Source organism: Rhinoderma darwinii, chromosome 6 (assembly GCF_050947455.1).
Source record: "Rhinoderma darwinii isolate aRhiDar2 chromosome 6, aRhiDar2.hap1, whole genome shotgun sequence".
NCBI lineage: Eukaryota > Metazoa > Chordata > Amphibia > Anura > Rhinodermatidae > Rhinoderma > Rhinoderma darwinii.
This window is the reverse complement of record NC_134692.1, coordinates 134,450,227-134,471,240: the sequence shown is the minus strand read 5'-3', so window position 1 is coordinate 134,471,240 and position 21,014 is coordinate 134,450,227. Positions and strand designations below refer to the sequence as shown.

Here is a 21,014-nt window from a genome sequence, read left to right as displayed (position 1 = left end):
CCACCCGCCGGCAGAATGACGCAAGCACCGCCCTGCGCGCGTTGTGAACTACAAATCCCGGCAGCCACCACGCTCAGGCTCTACCACACAAGTCCCCATAGCTCGGCCTTATGTGTAGTTCATTCAATACATGTTATGGTTTTAAATTACATTTTCACTTAAAGAACTAAGTAACATCTGAGTTATATCTGTTCCTGGGAAAGCTGGGTGACAACCAATATGGCCACCATTACAGCCCGCACGTGGGTAGTCACCCAGCTTTACCAGACTTCTGAATGGCAGGTTACACAGGGAATCTTCTCATTTTTTTCAGTCCTATTTTTACTCGCTATTATTTCACGAATAAAAACCCCTTTTCAGATTGCAAGGTACATGTAATGTAATGGCCAACTACGTACACATGCGCTCAGTTCTTTGTTTCATGAAGACAACCCCTGTCCTGTTGGGTAGATTTAGCTAAGGTACAGGGCGTGACTAGAATTTATTGGGCCCCATAGCAAAATAAGATGGGCCCCATCACCTAGTGACTGGAAACGAAAACAGGAGCATAAGTAACAATAAATAAAAGTATGGATAATAGCGCCAAATATCAGAGAACCCATGTAAAGGCGCAGAAAACCAACAACTTGTTATTCCCCACAAAAAAGAAACAATGTTCTTGCACCTGATTGGGCCCCCTCAACCTCCGGGCCCCATAGCAGCTGCTACATCTATAGTTACACCCATAGTAGGGTAAACACCCGGCCCAGCCGCCATTTACACTGGGGGCCCACTAAGATTAAAAAACGTTACCGGGCATTTTTATTTTATAAAACCGTGCGTGCGCAGTCAGGTTAGTTTGGATTGGATACTTCTCTTTTGCCAGAACGTCTATCCCTAGGAAAGTCAGCAGCGTCAGGACTAAGGCTTCGTTCACATCTGCGTCAGGACTCCGTTCATGGGTTCTGTCGAAATTTTCTGTCAGGAAAATCCATGAACGGAATCCAAACAAACGAAAACCATAGGTTTCTGTTTGCATCACCATTGATTTCAAATGTTTCACTGTTGTTTAAGGGTTCCATCATTTTGACGGAATGAATAGCGCAGTCGACTACGGTATTGATTCTGTCAAAACCCTTAGGGTATGTTCACACACACTAATTACGGATGTAATTCGGGCGTTTTTGCCCCGAATTACGTGCGAAAAATGCGCCTCAATAGCGTTGAAAAACATCTGCCCATTGAAAGCAATGGGCTGACGTTTGTCTGTTCACACGAGGCATATATTTACGCGCCGCTGTCAAATGACGGCGCGTAAATAGACGCCCGCATCAAAGAAGTGACCTGTCACTTCTTGGGGCGTAATTGGAGCCGTTATTCATTGACTCCAATGAAAAGCAGCGCCAATTACGTCCGTAATGGACGCGGCGTTCAAGCGCCTGCACATGCCGTTACGGCTGAAATTACGGGGATGTTTCCTCCTGAAAACATCCCCGTACTTTCAGCCGTTACGGACGCTGTCGTGTGAACATACCCTTAAACAACGGAGACCAAGTGTGACATTGGCGCCAGCGGGAGATTGTAGCGGGTAAGGGAGTGCAGAGACTCACATTCAGCAGCCGGATATGTGCCCACTGCTTGCACAGCCCAGAAAGTAAAGAGCGGAGGTCGGAGGAGGATAACCAGTGAGTGAGGCCAAGTTCACACACACAGTTTTGAAGCAGTTTTTGGGTCCGTTTTTCAAGCAAAACACAGAAGTGGAGGCAAACGATAGGAAATGCATCAGTCTTCTCTTTATACCTTTCCATCCTTTTGGATCCACATCTGGCTTTGTCTCCAAAAACTGCACCAAAACTGTGTGTGTGATCCTGGCCTTTTGGTTGCAGTCACACACGGCAGATTTTGTTGCAGACATTTCTGCGACTAAAAATCAGTTCTGTTCATCTGAATGTGGTCGTTTCTGCAGCAGGTGTATGGAATTCTGCAAGTTCCATTCAGATGAATGGAACTAATTGTCATTCGCAGAAATGTCTGTAACTAATCTGCCGTATCAGGCGAAAACTGCTCCAGATTTTCAGACGTTTTTTTTTTTTTTTAACAACTCGCGTTTATCGTGGCGTTTTTTACGCCGTTTTTGGAGCCGTTTTTCAATGGAGTCAATTAAAAACGCCTCCAAAAACATACCAAGAAGTGTCCTGCACTTCTTTTGACAAGCCGTCATTTTACGCGCCGTATTTTGACAGTGACGCGTAAAATAAAGGCTCGTGGGAATAGAACACCGTAATTCCCATTGAAAGCACTGGGCAGATGTTTGTAGGTGTATTAGGGGCGTTTTTCAGGCGTAATTTGAGGCGGAAAACGCCCGAATTACGTCTGAAACCACTGCGTGTGAACATACCCTTAGTCACACATCATCTTTCTGAGGTTTCCAGACCTATGAAGCAAATTACACTCACTGTGAAGTCACAAACCCAAAATCACGTCCACGCTTTACCCATATTGGGGTATATTCACACATGCCGGTGTTTTTATGTTGCCATTTTCGCAAACTCGCATTGAAAACGCCACAAAACTGGCACGTGTAGAAAACACTCTGAACCTGGCAGGTATTTTTGGGTGGAAAAGGTGGAAACCCTAGATGTATGTCATAGAAGGGGGTCCCCCATTCAGGACCCCTCTCTTTGAGCCAGAGCAGAGATCTGCTCCCCCTTTGGCAGACTCGAGCAGGCAACTAAATGGCAGCCATGCAATACTACATTTCTCCTGCAGCTTCCCTGCTCAATTCCCCGGCAGTGGCTATTCAGAAGTACCCATAAGTAACACCAAGTGGTACCAGTTTGCCATATGGTCATGCATTAGGCCTTATACCTAGTGCAGGGACTGAGGGGGCGGAGCATGACACAAGGAATCAGACTACTGTATCATGCTCCACCCCCTTATCAGCTGTGATAAGGTAGTGATCATAGCAGGCAGGATTCATCTTTTCTTCCTGCCAGTCATCCTCTCCTTAGCCTAAAATGGCTGATACCAGGGAACAATAGATAGCATTCCAGTACCCCAAAAAAAAATAAAAAATGGAGTTTTATGACCGGATTGATCAATAAAACCCATTGTCTAGGGAAAAACTCTTCATAGAGCAGTGCCCTCTAAAATGTACAAGTGAATAGTACTAAGCTGCAATACCAGACACAGCCCATGGACAATAGTGGCGCTGTTTCTGTAGAGCGTTACAATCCCATGATCGTTTTCCTTACTGCTCTGCCTGTGTAAGTGTTATTCCTCATGCATCTGCTGCAGAGAATAGTTTCCATGTAGGTATAGCAGGTAGAAATTAGATTTTACAAGTCGGGAGCCAACACAATTTACTATCTATAGAGGTTTTAATGCTTCCATCTGCCTGATGTCAAGGTAAACATGGTCCCTAACTTGCATCCATCCTTTCGGATCCTCTTCTGATGGTAATAAGTGGCGCCAAATGTTGCCAGACGCTTGTCCCCTTGCTCCAATGTAATAACTATGGCCGGCTTTATTATATCCACGGATCACAAATCAAAAACACAGGGAAGTTACTTCAATCAAACGGAGTTTATTCCTCACCAGAAATGTCTGAAAATACACAAAGATAAAGCAAATGATCTCAGAATTAAATTAACAAATGATTCTTTTTACACGTAATGTACTTTCATGCTCCATAGCGCCCTCTGTCTGGTCAGCTACGTAATGCAGCATACGACTGTCATCAGCCCATCTGTATGAAGCCTGTGATGTCACGAATCCGTGGAACCCGGATAGGGTGTCGAAATTCTAGATTTTTGTTCATTTAAACAAATGTATAAGATTTCCTCCGTGTTACGGGATTACCAACACTGTAATCTGGGCGGATTTTTTTTATTTATAAATCTGTAATTTTTTCGTTTATCAGGTCAAAGCCTACAAAAAAGGGACGCCATAGCAGTGATTTTTTTTTATCAACACGTGACACAACATTATTTCTTAATATCAATTTAACCAGGGTTGGTATCAAGAGGGTATGCACCATAGTGACGGCCATGATGCCCAGGGATCGGGGGAGGTAGACTAAGGTGGCTTTGTACCTGTTCCCTGTATGTAGTGTGAACCTATAAGTCTCCAAAGCAACTTTAGCAACCAAGGGTGGGGGAACTGGCTGGAATAGGGAGCAGGGATAAAAACGTTGTGCCCTCTTGTGTCAAGAAGTGCAGGTGCGGTTGGGTGAACTAGAACCGGGAGAAGTGCCCCTTTAAGACGTATGCTATGGGACCCTTAATCCTTACGGGCAATCCCTAGGAAGCGTGTGTATTATTTTCTGATCAAACTACAACTCCCAGCAAGTTTTCAGTGCGCACTTAAAATGTGACCCTAAAGTAAAAATATGAGAAGAATGGGATAAACTACTAAAATAGGGGGTTCCCAAAATTCCAAAAAATGACTAAAACAATGTTTTTCCCTCTAAATTCAGAAAGCGTATAGTTGTCGCACTAGAGGAATAACCTATAGCGGAAAAAATCAAAACTAATCTGCCCGGGGATTGTATTGCTACGCCCTTGTCCATGACATGATCAGATCCAGTGACTCGACAAGAATGTATCATCCCGGAGGATTCCGTCAGTTCCTTATACCTGTATATTTACAGATCAATATATATATATATATAATTTTTTTATCTACTTATGTACATACACATATAGAAACTTTCTTCAAAAGCATCTAAAAATGTGATTTATCTGCATATAAAAAGAGAGGAGAAAGCGAGAGAATAAGCCCCACTAGCTCACTGGTCATTTTCACCCTCTCAGTGCCGGAACAGGCTGGCAGGCGTCAGATGCAGCACCATGAAATCAAATATTGGGGGATGGGTATTCACAGTAGCAGCCTGCAAATCTCTGCTGTGTCCATATATATGTCTGCGTGATCCGGTACACGCCTTATGTGCATGTAGCGGTCGGTATGACATTTTGTGCAAATAATATGCATACATAAGATCAGTGGGGACCTTTCGTAGGGCTGGTCCTTATCGATGGCATTATGGTATATTTAAATATAGCAGGCATAGGCAACTCCAGCTTCTCCATGAATGTCAAATCCCAGTGCTGGGAGTGCATGCTGGGGGAGTGACCTGGGAGCTGCAAGTTTCTTACCTCTGCTACAGAGCAGAACTCAGACATGTTACCATGACGGCAAGATCTCATTAGATGACCTTACTTGAAATGAATGAGAAACCTGTAATTATTAACATTATTACTGTTCGACCCCCCCCCCCCCCCCGGTGCCGCTATTACATACAGATCCCATGTGCACCTATATACTCCACCTATATACACTTGTGCATTGACGCAACATTATATACACATTCATTCATTTGACAATCGCCTTTAAGTCCGTGGTCCAAGAATCCACAGTCGTCGATATCTCACGAGCCAAGCCCACAATAGTGGACAGCTATACATTCCGATATTAATCTCTCCACGGGAAACAAAGGTGACGGTTAAGCGGTGAGCAGGGCCTTCAAGGGGTGATTCAAGATGTTCCTCGGAGATGTAGGAGGTCTACGATAGGTTCTCAGGGAAAACAAACAGCAGCCATAATGTCCCCACGAGCACCGCTCAGTCCCAAAGTCATTGTGCAATCTCTAAGACACAAGTATAAGACAAGACGACTCTCTGACGCACAACAGCGATCTCCATGGAAGCCCGGGAAGTTCACGCGCCAGATTGGATCGGCCTGAGTGCCCAGTGGGACAAGGTCATATCTGCCTCCTCTGCTTTCCGGATCATGGGCAGAGCTGCTTCTTTGTGTGAACCGACTTGTGGGGTTAATGTATCCTGAAAGAGAAAAGATACATCGATATCAAACTTGTTCTAAGACCCCGACCTCTGTGTAAAGTCCTCACACGTCTCATCATAGCCCACAGTCCGTGAGCCACAGGCCCCCCAGGCTATATTGGCACTGGGGGTGGTTGACTCCTCCTTTTCTATGAGAAAAAGGAAGAGTCCTCCGACTGGAAAGACGTTGTGTGCCCCCAATATGCTGCCCCCAAACATCAGACCTTATGTATATTACAGATAAAATAAAAAAAAGTTTGCAAATGTATCGCTTTGCGTCTACAGCTCCTATGCAGAATTGTGTGTCTTCATGGCTACAGATGACAAACAAAACCTGAGTAACTTGATCCTGCAGTCACACTCCCCTACTTCTTACAAATGTACAATATGGCTGCATGATAAGACTACACAGAGCTTGTTTGTAGTCTGTTACCATGGAGACACAATGAACTGAATAGGAGCTGTAGACACAAATCAATAGGAGATTTTTAAAAGATGACTATATGCAAAGTTGTTTCATTTTACATTTTAGATGCATTAAAAAAAAATAATAATAATTGGTTGCAAAGGTGGACATAGACCCTTTCACTGCCAAGGACGGATCTCATCTGCTACTAAAGGTTAAAGCTGCAATCTTGGTCTTGTTTTAAAGCCAAGAATCTTAAAACAGATTTTTGGTCTCTCCAGTCACGGCGATTTGACTAAAAAATGTGCATGTAAACATAGGCATTAGTGGTATGCAAGAACTCTGCACCTTAAACTTTACTGTTAGGAGGTGTTTTGCATCTAGTTTTATGCTTGAGTGACACATTACAAAACATACAAAAGAAAAACAAGAACCCCCAGCCACCCCCACCCAACCCAAAACCTTCTCAAGTAGTACAATATTGAGTCACACAAATATGAATTTTTATAAAAAAAATTTTGTAAAAAAAATTCAACTTTGACGCAAAATTGCATGAAGGTGGCGGGCCTGTGTGTATAAAGCGCTAAGTGGCATTTTTCAATGTGCAGGGTGTCTACTTTCAGAAAATAAACGGGTATGGGGGTTTAGCAAATGTAAAAGTTGTCCCGGCTACAAGAGGTGCAAAATTTCCAAAAACCCCTCTCAGCGAAAGGCTTAATGGAGAAATGGACTCAAAACCGTATTAATTGAAAAGCAAAATGTCATGTTTTCCCACCCTAGAAACGGTCATATATCCATATGAACTAAACTTACTTCACTTCCAAGATGGCTGGGTTGGTCTCCATAATTGCCACGATGATCCGGTCAATATAGTCCTGTAGTCGTAGGTTGATTTCCTCCTGCTTCTGAATAGCCTCCATGAGCTGTAAAGAGAGGTGACACGGTAAGAGGTCCGTGGTTACAGGCACCTATAGTCTCTTATGGCACTTATGGGATATTTAATTAACGATAAACTACATGTGCCCTTTATGGGGCTGTAAAACATATGTGATGACTGGCATCTTCTTCCGGCGCCCAGAGGCAGCCGAAACAGCAGAACGGTGCGGGTTCCGGGTGTCGGACCCCCACCGATGATATGCTGATGACCGATCCTGTGAATAGGTCATCAGTATAAAAAACAGCTCCCAACTTTATGGCCTAGGACTAACAAACATTGGAATATAATTTCACAATATCATAGAAAGACGACCCAAGGACTTGTATACCTCATCTCTAGAAACGCTGCTTATTTCGGCCGCCAGTGAGTCGGAGAATGTGGTTGAGAACAGGTTCTTGGCTCCCTGGATGCTGAGGTTAATGATTTGACCGTTCAATTCTTCATTCTGTTCCTTGAGAAGCCGTTGCTCCTACAAAAAAAAAATTTTTTACATATTGCATTAGCTATTAACCCGAGTCATGTTTCAAGGCTCTGTAAAAGTCGGACATTGACTTACAGGGTAGTCGCCCATAGGTGGCACTAGAGAGACAGTTCTGGAGGAGAGATATTTTTCATACTTTTCCCCAGGGACTCCCTACCATCTCCTATCACAATACAAACCACTACTTTGCAAACTGTTCCTTTATTGCCATTTTACAAATCCGTCCCCCATATGTGAAAGAAGGAATGTCCTAATCTATCCAAAACATCCAGTGTCATTCCTAGCACTCAATATCTATTAGATATGTATATTTGTAAGGACACAGACAAAAATAAAACTAGATATAACAGCAGCACCTGTTTAAGTCTCCGGACTTCTTGCTCCATTTCGGACTCCTTGGTGCGGCTGTTGTACTCTTGAAGGGCGGCGGTATTTCCTAGTCCCATTCGCTGCTCCATTTCGAGACGCAATAGCTGTGTCTGTTCTAGCTCACGCCGGAGCTCTTCTATTACCTGGTATTACAACAAGATGAGAAGGATATAGGATTAGCATAGTCCTGATAGATAGACAGATAGAAAAAAATAAATTACGCTCTCCTTCAGACTCTGCTTACACTGGCGTCATATTTTCCATTTTTACAGGATACATAACGAATTTGACAGATCTGTTATGATCCGTCATGATCAGTAATGATCCGTCATGATCCGTCATGATCAGTCATGATCCGTCATGAGCCGTCATGATACGTCATAATACGTCATGATCCGTCATAATCAGTAATGATCCGTCATGATCAGTAATGATCAGTAATGATCCGTCACGATCAGTAATGATCCGTCACGATCAGTAATGATCCGTCATGATCAGTAATGATCTGTCATGATCAGTAATGATCCGTCATGATCAGTAATGATCCGTTTGATGGATCATCACTGACAGATGATTTTACCCATTGACATAGGCTGAGTTCACACCAGCGTTCGGCTTTCTGTTGCTCTGCTCCGTCAGAGGAGCAGAACATCGGAAATACCGTAAGCCCCAGTTCCGTTGCACGCTGATAACAGGGAGCATTGCCCTGTATTAAAGGGGGTATTCCCATAATCAATATTTATCATCTATCCACAGGCCGTCCCTGTGTGCCCCCTTTGAATGGAGCGGCACTGCGACTGCTCGGCCACCGCTCCATGCATTTTCTATGGGGATGCTGAAGATAGCCAAGCGCTATCTTTGGAAGCCCCATAGAAAGTAAATGAAGCGGTGGTCGAGCATGCATAGTACCGCTCCACTTATATGGGGTAAACAAGGACACCTAGGTAAGCCCGTTCTCGGGATCTGTGGGGGTCCCAGAGGTTGGACCCCCACAGATGAGATATTCATCACCTATCCTGTGGATAGATGATAAACATGAATTATGGGAAAACCTCTTTAAATTTGCATCAAGCCTACCATCACAGCTTTTCCTTGTTTACCCTGGAGACAAGCGGCATCAGAGGTGTCTGATGATCACTTATCCCCTGCTATATTGCCAGGCTGAAATTGCACATTAATGGGGAAAACTGGCCTGGTGATTGTCTCTTTCTGACGTGTCAGAGAATAAGCGGCATAAGGAGAAACATCAGACAGTGATCACACAAGGACACTGGTACACTGCGTGGGCACGCTCACCTCTTGGCACCTCTCCTTCTCAGTCTGCTGTTTATGCTTCTCCTTGCTCAGCTTCCCCCCCAGCTTCTTGTTCTGTTCCTGGTGGTCTGTAAGCTGACGCTGCAGTTCTTCCACTTCATCCAACAGTTTATATTTCTCCTACAGACAATAAAGAACAATTATTAAAGGGTAACTAAACCTTCGAAAAACGTCGGACATCGCTCAATAAAAAGTCTATGAGCCCGTACACCGACTGCTTGGCTTTCCGAGAAAAGCCGATCAGAAACTAAGCGGCTCAGCGCTCACGCCGCTTCGTTTTAGCGATCGCGGGGGTCGCAGTGCTCGAACCCCCACTTATCAAAATTTCTGACTTGTCAATATGACACGTCAGAAATTTTTTGAACGTTTAGTTACCCGTTAAAGAGACATTCAACTTCAGTACACGTAAACATTTTTGTGGGGACTCTTACTTACCAATTCTCCTGGAGTGTCCGGAAGACTCCCGGAAAAAGGGGAGCCCACCCGGAAGAGCAGATGCTGTGTCCTCTCAAATATACTCACCCCTCCCTGTTCTCCTTTTCACTCCCTGGGCGACGCTGCAGACAAGGCCCTGACGCCGCCCTGGCATCCGGACGATTTCTGCAGCAGCGCCCAGGAGTGAAGTGGACGACAGGAACGTGGAGAGGTGAGTATCTGCACGTCTGGTCTGTATTTCGGAGGTTTGGGGGTCTGCATTTATCAGTCTGCATTTATTTAGGGGGTCTAGTGTCTGTATTTGTTTCGGAGTACTGGTCTGGTGTCTATATTCATTTTGGAGTGTGATGAAAGGGGGGGGTCATCTGTACTATGTGATTTAAATGCCGTAGATTGGGTGGCGGGTCCTTAATAAATAGGCGGGGCGTAAGGTAAAACATTTCCCCGATGTCTCTTCTCATAAGTCGGCAGGTATGTTTGTAAGGCTGCAGTCACGTGTGGCGTCTGCAATGCAAAGGGTGTAATCAGCATGTAAAACAAGCCAATTTTGCGCCGGATTGACTGCGGCAAAATCAATGGTTTCAAAAAACCGCCACTTGTGAATCCACCCCAATACTACAGCAAGTCTGGAGGATCTATGAGAGGATCCAGTGAATGGAAACAATCCTGCTCACATTCAGAGGGGTTTATTAGACGATATTACTCACTTCTTCCAGTCTCTGTGTTGTGGCTTTTGCACTGGGCAGCTGAGAGTGGAGCTCTACGTTCTCATTCTCCAGTTCTTGAACTCTGCCGGGCAAGAACAATCATTAGTAGTTTGGTAGATCCAGTGGACCAAAAGGTGGTCGACTACAAAACCGAATATTGAATTTTTTAAACGGCAAAAATATTTGTAAAATTTTTTTAATTAATTTTTTAAATTAAAAATCTTGTGTCGTCCTTTTCATTATACGATGATTAATCGTTAATTACGCAAAGTTGTAATATACTTGTTGTTTCAATTCCTCACCATTTTAAAGATATTTGCTTGCTGTCAATGAATGAAAACATTAATGGTCTACATACAACGAACGGAAACCCATCTTGACTTGGTCCTTCCCGCATCTAAGGTTTTATTACAATGTATTAATTTAGGTTTTGTCCCAACATATCAGTCTAGATAATCCTCTGTGCTTTAAAGGGGTTCTTTGGTATTTTTAATTGATGGCCTATCATTAGGATACGCCATCAATATCAGATTGGTGCGGGTCTGACTACCAGAACCCCTGCCAATCAGATGACTAAAGGGGCTGCGGCGTTCGTCGCCGCGGCCTCTTAAGTAGCGGTCGTGCCTGGAATTGCAGATCAGTCCCATTCACTTGGATGCGTCCGGCGATGTGTCTGTAAAATAGGAAAAGGCTGCGATGACGAACGCCGTGGCCCCATCAATCAGCTGATCGTCAGCGGTGCCGGTAGTCAGACCCCTACCGATCTGATAATGATGGCCTATCCTAAGGACAGGCATCAATCAATATAAAATGCCCGAAGAACCCCTTTAAACAGTAACACAAATCCCTCTTGTGCTCGATTCCAGGCTGATAGTTGTAATCTAAACTGTAACAAGCCTTCAGTTGTGTGAGCAGGACTAGCTCTGGACAGGATTTTAGCCTCTGAAAGTAAACAAGAATATTTACAGTCAATGACAGCAAGAAGATATTTTTTTAAAATGGCGTAGAATAAACACAGAGTATATCAGAAAGCTGCATAATTTTACAATGAATTAAGGAGTCCAACCTAAAGAACTATATAAATGGTCTTTAATATATATTATCTTCCTTCTATTCTGAGATATGGTCTCATGAAGTCACAGTCCTAAAGCCTGAGGCTGCACTACTGAGACATTCTGGTTACTACATGTCTCCATCGGATTTGTATCTGGTATCGTGTTGTCATGGAGACTTTGTGTGGGGCTTTGAATTCACACCAGGTCTTCATGACAACACTGCACCTGACAAAAATTATAAGGGGGCATGATGTCATCAGAATCTCTCAGTAGTGCAGCCTCAGGCCTGTAACTTCATGCGATCATATTTTGGCCTAGAAGACATTAAAAAGCACTTGTTGTATTTTTAATGTACGCTGAATGGACTTGTTCTTTTAGCAGGTCTCCTTTCATCTTTATTCACATAAGAGCGTGCAACCACATTCATGGTAAATTTCTTGGGTGAACGCAGGGGCAACAAGTGAAGAGGCGGCCTTGTCGTCCATTAAATCAGTTCCTCCTATGGACACCTTATCCTATCATTAGGACCAACCTGACCGTTTTGTGGGTCACATTTTTTTGCTGCCCCCTTAGTTCATACCTGGCCTTCAAACTGCTCAACCGAAAGCCTCGGTCACGTTCCATCTTACGAAGCTCGTCTCGGTGTTTCCGCGTCTCTTCGCCCTGCACCTCATCTGATCGCACTTCCTGATCTTTCAGCTGCTCCTCAAGTGCGTGGGCTCTGTTCATGAAAAGAAGGGGGTCAAGAAAGGAAATAGAGGGTCAAAATAGGGGGTGGCCGAATGCTCAAGGGAACACCTACTAAGTTAGGAGGAAACGCTCACCTATGTAATAAATGCAGGTTCTCCTGCTTAAGGCGATTTTGCTGTTCCCCTGTCATGGCGGCGTCTCTCTCAAGTTCACTCACCCGCTGTTCCAGGTACAGAACCTGCGGGTGAAAATGTTATGTTGAAAAACAGAGGAAAGATGAATGTTATTGAAAACATTTTCTGTAGCAACTAATTTAGTGTTTCCCACATGGCCGCAGTAACGAAGCCTAAAATACTCTGGAGGCAGGAGGCACAAAGTGCCCCAGCAGATGACAAGGCTTCCTCCATCTTGTTAGATTTCAAATGGTTTTAGAAATAAGTTATTTTCCGCCTCAAAAACCTCATCGAACCCAACGGGAGACGGGAAAAACCACCGCAACGGTTTTTTACATGGTTTTTTCCTTTGCCTGTTGAAGAGGTAAAAAAAACACCTAAAATAAAATGCGTCAAGTGTGGTACAAAACCACCTAAAAAAACGGAGGCAAAAAAACTCAGTGCTAACTGACCCTTACACGTCGGCCATTCAGACGATTGCCCATCCCTGTAATATAAGGACGGCTTGAGTCCGCCAGAACAGAAGCCGCTCGTTTAGAGCAGCGCTCCATTCAAGCTCATACAGGGGAGTCCCGAGTGAGGGACCCCCCCTCTATGATGTCCATATGGACAGGGGTTCCCTTCACGAGTCAGCGCCTTGAAGACAGTCCTGGAATAATTGTACTACCTTATCCGTGAGATCGGTGTCATCGTAAGCCATGTCCGTGAGCGGCTGTTCTCCTTGATCTTCTAGGAATCCGCTGTGATGAAGCCTCCTAGAGACAGAAGACATGGATAAATACTCCGGGTAGAAGCTTCTTGATGTGGAGATAAAATACTCGGGACACATCCTGCTCCTGTTTGTATTTCCTTATCTGTGACCGGTTGTCATGTTGTAAAATATCCCTCTTATTATTACACGAAGCCACTACCACCTTATATCCGGGTCCTGCAGAGCATTACTTCACTTACCTCAACATGACTAGTGACTCTCTAAGACGCCTCAATAATTAACCCTATAAGCCCGTCGATACTCACTACTGCGCCAGCATGCAACATTAACATCACAGTATTTGTGGTGTCACTCACCGTGCCTCCTTTCTGCTCGAGGTCCTCTTGTCTGGGCTGCAGAGCAAACAAAAAGACAGATATAAATAAGTGAAAGTGGTAAATACAACAAAAAAAACCTGTTCATCACACTTCACAGATGGAAGCAAAAAAACAGCTAAAAACACCAATGGCATGCAAAGCCCGGAGCAGGAGAGTCGTGAACGCAACACTAATGTCCTACGTCTGGTGGGCTAATGCAGCAGCAGCGGAAATGGAGATTGACAGGTGGAAGGGAAAATGCTGATATTGCAGTTAGCTGCGGTCAGGAGAGGGTTAATGAGCTGTGGGGTCTCTATCAGGAGAAGAGCTGGGGTGATTCGGGTTTCCTGCCCCAGGAAATAACAAGAGGGAAGTATGTCCAACCACAGCGCTGCCTCCCCTCGTCTCGTCCGTTATTCTGTCATCTCTTGCACTGGGAGCCAGGATCATATGGGGTTGATAGAGGATTGTCCTACAACATATAGGATTGTTCTACAACATAAGCATCACTATACAAGTACCCATCGTAAGTCGAGGCGTGATAGGTCAAGTGGCATCCCCGAAACTGGAGTATAGCACCACCCGACATCTCAGGGGCCACAGGCGACGAAGCCAATGAAGCAGAACCCTTCCCCCATGCAATGTTTGTCACATACATGCATAGCGGACCCAGGCAAATCTGGACAGGGAGAGGCATCATGGAGACACTGTGCAAGAGGGAGATCTCCAGTTACTGTGGGTGACTCGCTGAACCGCATTTAACACTAAAAAAAATTGTCAGTTTCTAAAAAAGTTGAGTGACAACCAATATGGCTGCCATTACAGCCACCATAAGGGTTATCGCCCCAACTTTTCCAGACGCCTGAATGTAGGTTTGGCTAGTTATACAGGGAACCCTAGGATCTGTAATCGCCGCCATATTGGTGGTACCCAGCTCTACCAAAAAACAGCACTTTTTAAAAAAAAAATTTTTTTATGGTCCCACCACCCGAGAGCCATTGGGCGCTGCTCAGAGTGTCAGTCAACTTCCCTTCCCCCATATAAAACGATGGAGTATGGAGATCTCCTAACCCAGACAGAAAACCCATTCAGGCTCAAGCAGTTTTGATTTTCCTTTTTTCGGACCGGATCACGGTAGTGGATTTATGAACGAGGAATGGGGCGCAACGCATCCTGGTATAAGAGTCTCCATGGATAACAATCCCTCTCCCTGTCCCATGTGGGCAACGGGCATGCAAGGTCACCTGTCCATCTCAAGGTATCGGAGACGGGTGGACAGATCTTCCAGACGGTTGATATGTTTGTGGCACTGGCTGCAGTACAGCCCCCCCAGGCCTGAGCAGGGTGGTGGTGCCAAAAGTTGGCGCTCTGACACAGGTGCACCACTAGGGGGATGTAAAAGTTATGTAATCACGAGGATATATCCAAAGTTACTCATTCATTATATCACATACTATAACGACTTCCTTTATTTCCATTTATTTCCTAATTTGGCGCATGAGTCGATAACCTGCCTAACTTATTTAATGTGCAGTGTCCTGGCAAATTCCCTATGGGAACTATTGCATAAAAAATTGTATTTACTTGACGTGGCAGATATTCAGTTTATGTCTCCACCTCCAGACAACTTTGTTATTTTAAGGGCCAGTTCACATCAGCGTTGCTTTCCGTTGAGGGGTTCCGTCTGAGCTTTCTGTCGTGGGAACCCCTCGACGGAAAGGCAAACGGAAACCTTCGCTTCTGTTGGCATCACCATTGATCTCAATGGTGACGGAAACAATAGCAGTGTCAACTAAGATATTGATTTGGTCAAAAACAACGGACCCCTGTAACAACGGTGACAAATGGAAACCATTAGCAAAGTTTCCGTCACCATTGAGATCAATGGTGATGCCAACAGAAGCGAAGGTTTCCGTTTGCCTTTCCGTCAAGGGGTTCCCACGACGGAAAGCTCAGACGGAACCCCTCAACGGAACCCAACGCTGATGTGAACAGGGCCTTAGGATCTCTGTATAATATAACCTTACTACAGTAGCTGGTCACCTTTGAACACCGTTTTACAGTTTGCATATATAATTAATCTGCATGAAAATTTGAGTCATTTTGTATATACATTACATATCTTGTACTGATCCCGAGTTACAGGCTGTATTATACTCCAGAGCTGAACTCACTATTCTGTAGGTGGAGTCACTGTGTACATACATTACATTACTTATCCTGTACTGATCCTGAGATGCATCCTGTATGTACACAGTGACTCCACCAGCAGAATAGTGAGTGCAGCTCTGGAGTATAATACAGGTTGTAACTCAGGATCAGTACAGGATAAGTAATGTAATGTATGTACACAGTGACTCCACCAGCAGAATAGTGAGTGCAGCTCTGGAGTATAATACAGGATGTAACTCAGGATCAGTACAGGATAAGTAAAGTAATGTATATACACAGTGACTCCACCAGCAGAATAGTGAGTGCAGCTCTGGAGTATAATACAGGATGTAACTCATAATCTATATAAAAACTTGTCAACTTGTACATACATTATTTATACTTATCCTGTCCATGTATAACAGTGCTCAAAAGGTAAACACACACACATTATATATATATCTTAAAATGAACTTGTCACAATGGCATCCTATTACCTGGGCCCCAAGAACTCTAATGCCCCTTCCCGTAGTTATGCCCCTGCCCATAACAACAGACATTTTCTTGTATTCTAAACTGTAACAAAAAACCCCTAGACAGTATCTGACACGTCGCAGCAGGTCACTGCACATTCTTTCCCTGCATCCGATTTTAAACCTCCTCTGAAATATGAATCAGAAGACTGCGCTATAACCTCACCTGGAGGTGAGACGCTGGGAGGTGTTAGTTGTCTGGGTGAAGCTCTCCTGCTCTTCCTCGCAGTGGTTGTTGAACAGGTCCGGCTCTGCTCCTTCACCAAAATCCTCAAACTGTTCCTCATGTCCAGTGACTGTGACCCCCGAGATATCACACAGGGACAGCTCCAATCCTTCAGGTCTGAAACAAAGAGAATATAGAAGCTGTACACGAGATATAGAAACCTATAATGATCTAATTATATTGGGCTTTCTCCTTTGGTACAATTTAGCCATTTGTAAACTATGAGTACCACCCCAGTGGATGGTAACTGTGCCCATTAAACTACTACCCCATACTACCGATGTAGGTAACAGACTGCCCGTAGATGAGGAGGTAGTGAAGTCAGGACTTGGTGAAGCATCAGCAACGTATGAAGGAGGAAAAAGCTGCCGAGACCCTCCTGACTATGTGTTCCCTATTATACAGCAGAACCACAAATCTCAGCAATTCCAGTAATCTTCTCATATTATTAAGGATACAAATAAGTAACAATAGCTATAGCACCTAATACAAAATGTATTATCCACCATTTAAATACTTTGTCGCAATTTGTGGCCTCCGATTTTGAAGAGGACATATATAAGCAGGTAAGGGGAGCGGTTTTCATAAGTCACCGTGATGAGTCTGTCTGGATACGTTCCTGGTCTACTATCCATATAAAATAACCCATGCTCCAATTCCCTAGCAGTCTTTTAGCGATGACATTTTATTAAAATGTGTATTACAAAGTTAGAGTGCTCCATTACTATTTAGAGCATGCTAGTTAGAGTGCTCCGTTATTAGTGACAGCATGCTAGAGTGCTCCGTTATTAGTGACAGCATGCTAGAGTGCTCCATTATTAGTGACAGTATGCTAGAGTGCTCCGTTATTAGTGACAGTATGCTAGAGTGCTCCATTATTAGTGACAGTATGCTAGAGTGCTCCGTTATTAGTGACAGCATGCTAGAGTGCTCCGTTATTAGTGACAGCATGCTAGAGTGCTCCATTATTAGTGACAGCATGCTAGAGTGCTCCCTTATTAGTGACAGCATGCTAGTTAGAGTGCTCCATTATTAGTTAGAGTATGCTGGTAAGAGTGCTTCATTATTAGTTAGAGTGCTCTATTATTGTTTAGAGCATGCTAGTTAGAGAGCGGGCGCACTGCAAAACACCCCCATGTTCTGTCTTCAGCCTGGACGTCATGTGTATTCAGAATCCTGACACTTCTGACTCTTTTCTGTGAGATTTACAGCAAGGGAAACGAAATCTCGTTTACCTCCGTAATCTCGCGAGATTTCGTTTCCTTTGCCGGAATCTCACAGAAAAGATTCAGAAGTGTCAGGATTCTGAATACACGACGTCCAGGCTGGATGGTCATGTGTATTCATTATCAGGACACTGGATTAACGTTAATCAAGCAGAATCGCTGTGTATGCGGCTGCAGATCATATTCTAGTAAGAACGCAATTCTGCTGTCTAAATGAATGGAGAGGAGTGCATGATGCCGATTGGTCAGCGTCATACACTCCTCTGTACAACGCCCACTTGGTCGAAAGTAAAAATACACCCACTTGGGCATTAAGAAAGCTCATTAGCATAAACCAAAATCGCTCCTAACGTTGTGAAAAAAGATCGTTTTTTTAAATAAAAAGCATTACTGTCACCTACATTACAGCGCCAATCTCCTTATGTAGGAGATAGGACAGAGACTCTTTAAAGTTTAAAAAGAAAAAAGTAAAAACAAAGTAATGTTAAATTGAAAGAAATACACGTACACATTTTTTTTTACAATAAACATTAAAATACGTCTCAATACATAAAATATACACATTCGATATTGGCGCAGCCGTAATAACCTGCACAACAAATTTTTTGCATAATTTATGATGTGTACGCCATAAAATAAAACATTCCTTTCACTTATTAATGTGAGGCACGAGGTGCGATGAATTTAACCTCCATGTAATAGTAATTAACCCCATCATGTACCTCACATATTAACCCAATGTTGACCATTATGACTGAGAAACATGATGGGGTTAATTACTATTAATGTGAGGCACATTCAAAATTCATCAAACCACGCGCCTCACATCAGAAAATGGAAGGACTTATTTTTTTTTTATTACTGTTGGCAAAGTATCATTTTGGTATCGAAAATCGCAATACTACACGAAGTATCGGTATCGAAGTCCAAATTCTGGTATCGTGACAACCCTACTAGAGTGATCGATTATTAGTTAGAGTGCTCCCTTATTTTTAGCAATATTTACAAAACAAAGATTAAATACTATTACATTTGAAATGTAAAAAAAAAATAAAAATCCAAAAATCTAAAATTAAAAACTAAAAAAAAAAAAGTTTATAAAATTGTAGGAAATTCTCTTACGTTGCTCGTGCATGTCCACGGGACCCCGTCCCATCTCCTTCAGCCTCATGGTCTTCCTGTGCAGCCAGCCCTCCGGTATCTTCATCTGTGAACGTCTCGCACTCACTATAGGCACTCTCCGAACCCACATAGGCGCTGTCCGTCACCTCCGTTACCTGTACACAGGAGAAATTGGTTACCGCGACTAGTCATGTAGAAGGTCAGTACAAAACCCTAGATCTCTTCTATCGACTCTCCCTACCTTACCGGAGAGTGAGGACATCTTAACCCCCTGGTACTGGCAATGAAGGAGTTAATTCATGCCAATCCGGCACAACAAGTCTTCTTTATAACCCTTGTAGAGTCTTTATATGTAACAAGATTAACAGACACGGGTTTATTATTAAAACACTTTGTGCCGGGGGGTTGTTAATGGCTCCCCGAGCAGCGAGAAGTCTCTGTCCTCACTCAGCACAATGACAAACGTTCGGAAGGATAAGGCTCTCGCTGCCCTTCCTGGCCCTATATGATGTTCTTACTCAGCAGAAACTTTATCAGGACAAAGTTCAGTACTCAGAAGGAGACATCACCCGGTCCACTAGCCAACACCTCTATAGGTTATATACAATCTACCAGACTAGATACAGAGAGAGAGACGGCTCTCCTACAAGATCCACGAATGACCCAAAAAAAAAAACAAACACATCTTCAAAGGGAATGTCCACCGGTCCTATATAGCGATTAGCCACTAGGGGGCGCTGTAATTATACAGCTGCCATTAAACGCAATAATTAAAGGGGTATTCCCCGAATGAACATTTATCACCTACCCACAGGATACGTGTCTGATCGCTGGAGGACTTCCAGCTCGGACCTCAAACTGATCACTAGAACAGGGTTCACAATTCTCCGGTTCCTTCTGACTGCACCCCCACAGTGAGGAGAACTTCGAATAGTACGGCGGGCGAGCATGCACGGTGCCGCACTAGTCTATAGGACTGACGGAAACAGCGCTCAGCTCCATAGACATTGTATGAAGCGACGGGGCGTATGTTCGAACACCGCTCCATTCAAGCTCCTCCTTACTGTAGGGGTGCAGTCGGGAGGAATGTGAGTATACGGAACCCCATTCTAGTAATCAGTGGGGGTCCCAGTGGTGGGGGTGCGATCACACACTTATCTTGTGGATAGTTGATAAATGTTGATTCTGGGAATACCCCTGTAAATCAGTCTTCGGATGTAATGCTTTATTTCCCCTGTGGTGGTGCTGCAGAGAAACTTAGCACTTGCTGCCAGGTTCCCTCATAGATTACAGTTGATCGCTGGGGGTCTCAGCAGCAGGGCACTGACACCTTATTGTTGGGGACCTTTCAATCAAATAAAAATTACCCAGAGCAGATCACCAGTTGTGGGTCCTGTCCTACTATAATCTATCCTGCGATATACAAGTTATTACCGGGACAAACGTGTCGGCAAATATCGCACCGTCCATGCAAAAAATACAACAGTAAATTAATTGAGGCAGATTTGTCAAAACTAGTGCAAAGGAAAAATGGAGTAGTTGCCCATAGCAACCAGATTCAAGTCCTTTTGAAAATGAATAAAGGAATCTGGTTGCTATGGGCAACTGCTCTGACCAAAAGTGTGTGTCCCTTCCGAGCGGCAGACATCATATATCTGTATACAACCAGTATGTATAGACATAGGAAACCATTGATCATTAAGGCAAGTCCACGGAGATCTCTGAACGTTTGCTGGAGCAGACGAGACATTTAATCTCAGTGCAACAAGATCCTCTCCCGGCGAAGCTTCCTGCCGAGCCGTGTATACAGTAATACTGGATTGTGTGATGGCGCCCCCCTGTACAGACGTAAACACAATCCGATGGGCTGCGCAATAATGGAGTCCTAGGGTAACGGTCAGTCTGGACGATGCAAAGCCTTCACCTGTAAATACTTGCCTACTTGTGGGAAATTGTAGATAATGGGATGCCCCGCCCCTTAGAAAATATAAGCCCCACCCCCAACCTAATCACCTTGAACATATAACACTCCGTTCACATCTGTGTCGGAGGCGCCATGTGCGTCTGTCGCAGATTCCGTCATTTTTTTCTGGACAAAATAGCCACAGTGCCCCTTCTACAGGACAGCCACAGTGCCCCTTCTACAGGACAGCCACAGTGCCCCTTCTACAGGACAGCCACAGTGCCCCTTCTACAGGACAGCCACAGTGCCCCTTCTACAGGACAGCCACAGTGCCCCTTCTACAGGACAGCCACAGTGCCTCTTCTTCAGGACAGCCACAGTGCCCCTTCTTCAGGACAG

At 44.2% G+C, this 21,014-nt stretch overlaps 1 protein-coding gene across 2 annotated transcripts in view; it reads right to left on the bottom strand.

Annotated features, from left to right (window-relative positions):
- Window positions 1-3,545: 3,545 nt before the first annotated feature.
- Window positions 3,546-21,014, bottom strand: part of RAB11FIP3 (RAB11 family interacting protein 3) — a 64,360-nt gene continuing 46,891 nt past the window's right edge. Inside the window, exons 4-16 of one of the 2 annotated variants that reach the window (XM_075830484.1) lie at window positions 18,713-18,867; window positions 16,305-16,481; window positions 14,699-14,839; window positions 13,455-13,490; window positions 13,054-13,141; window positions 12,348-12,451; window positions 12,104-12,244; window positions 10,469-10,550; window positions 9,309-9,446; window positions 8,000-8,155; window positions 7,491-7,631; window positions 7,039-7,148; window positions 3,546-5,819 (exon numbers count right to left, since the gene is read on the bottom strand). In XM_075830484.1, the coding sequence (XP_075686599.1) occupies window positions 5,810-5,819; window positions 7,039-7,148; window positions 7,491-7,631; window positions 8,000-8,155; window positions 9,309-9,446; window positions 10,469-10,550; window positions 12,104-12,244; window positions 12,348-12,451; window positions 13,054-13,141; window positions 13,455-13,490; window positions 14,699-14,839; window positions 16,305-16,481; window positions 18,713-18,867 (1,479 nt within the window). In that variant the 3' untranslated portion in view covers window positions 3,546-5,809. The remainder of the gene's footprint in view (window positions 5,820-7,038; window positions 7,149-7,490; window positions 7,632-7,999; window positions 8,156-9,308; window positions 9,447-10,468; window positions 10,551-12,103; window positions 12,245-12,347; window positions 12,452-13,053; window positions 13,142-13,454; window positions 13,491-14,698; window positions 14,840-16,304; window positions 16,482-18,712; window positions 18,868-21,014) is intronic. The other variant, XM_075830485.1, reaches the window with a different exon arrangement.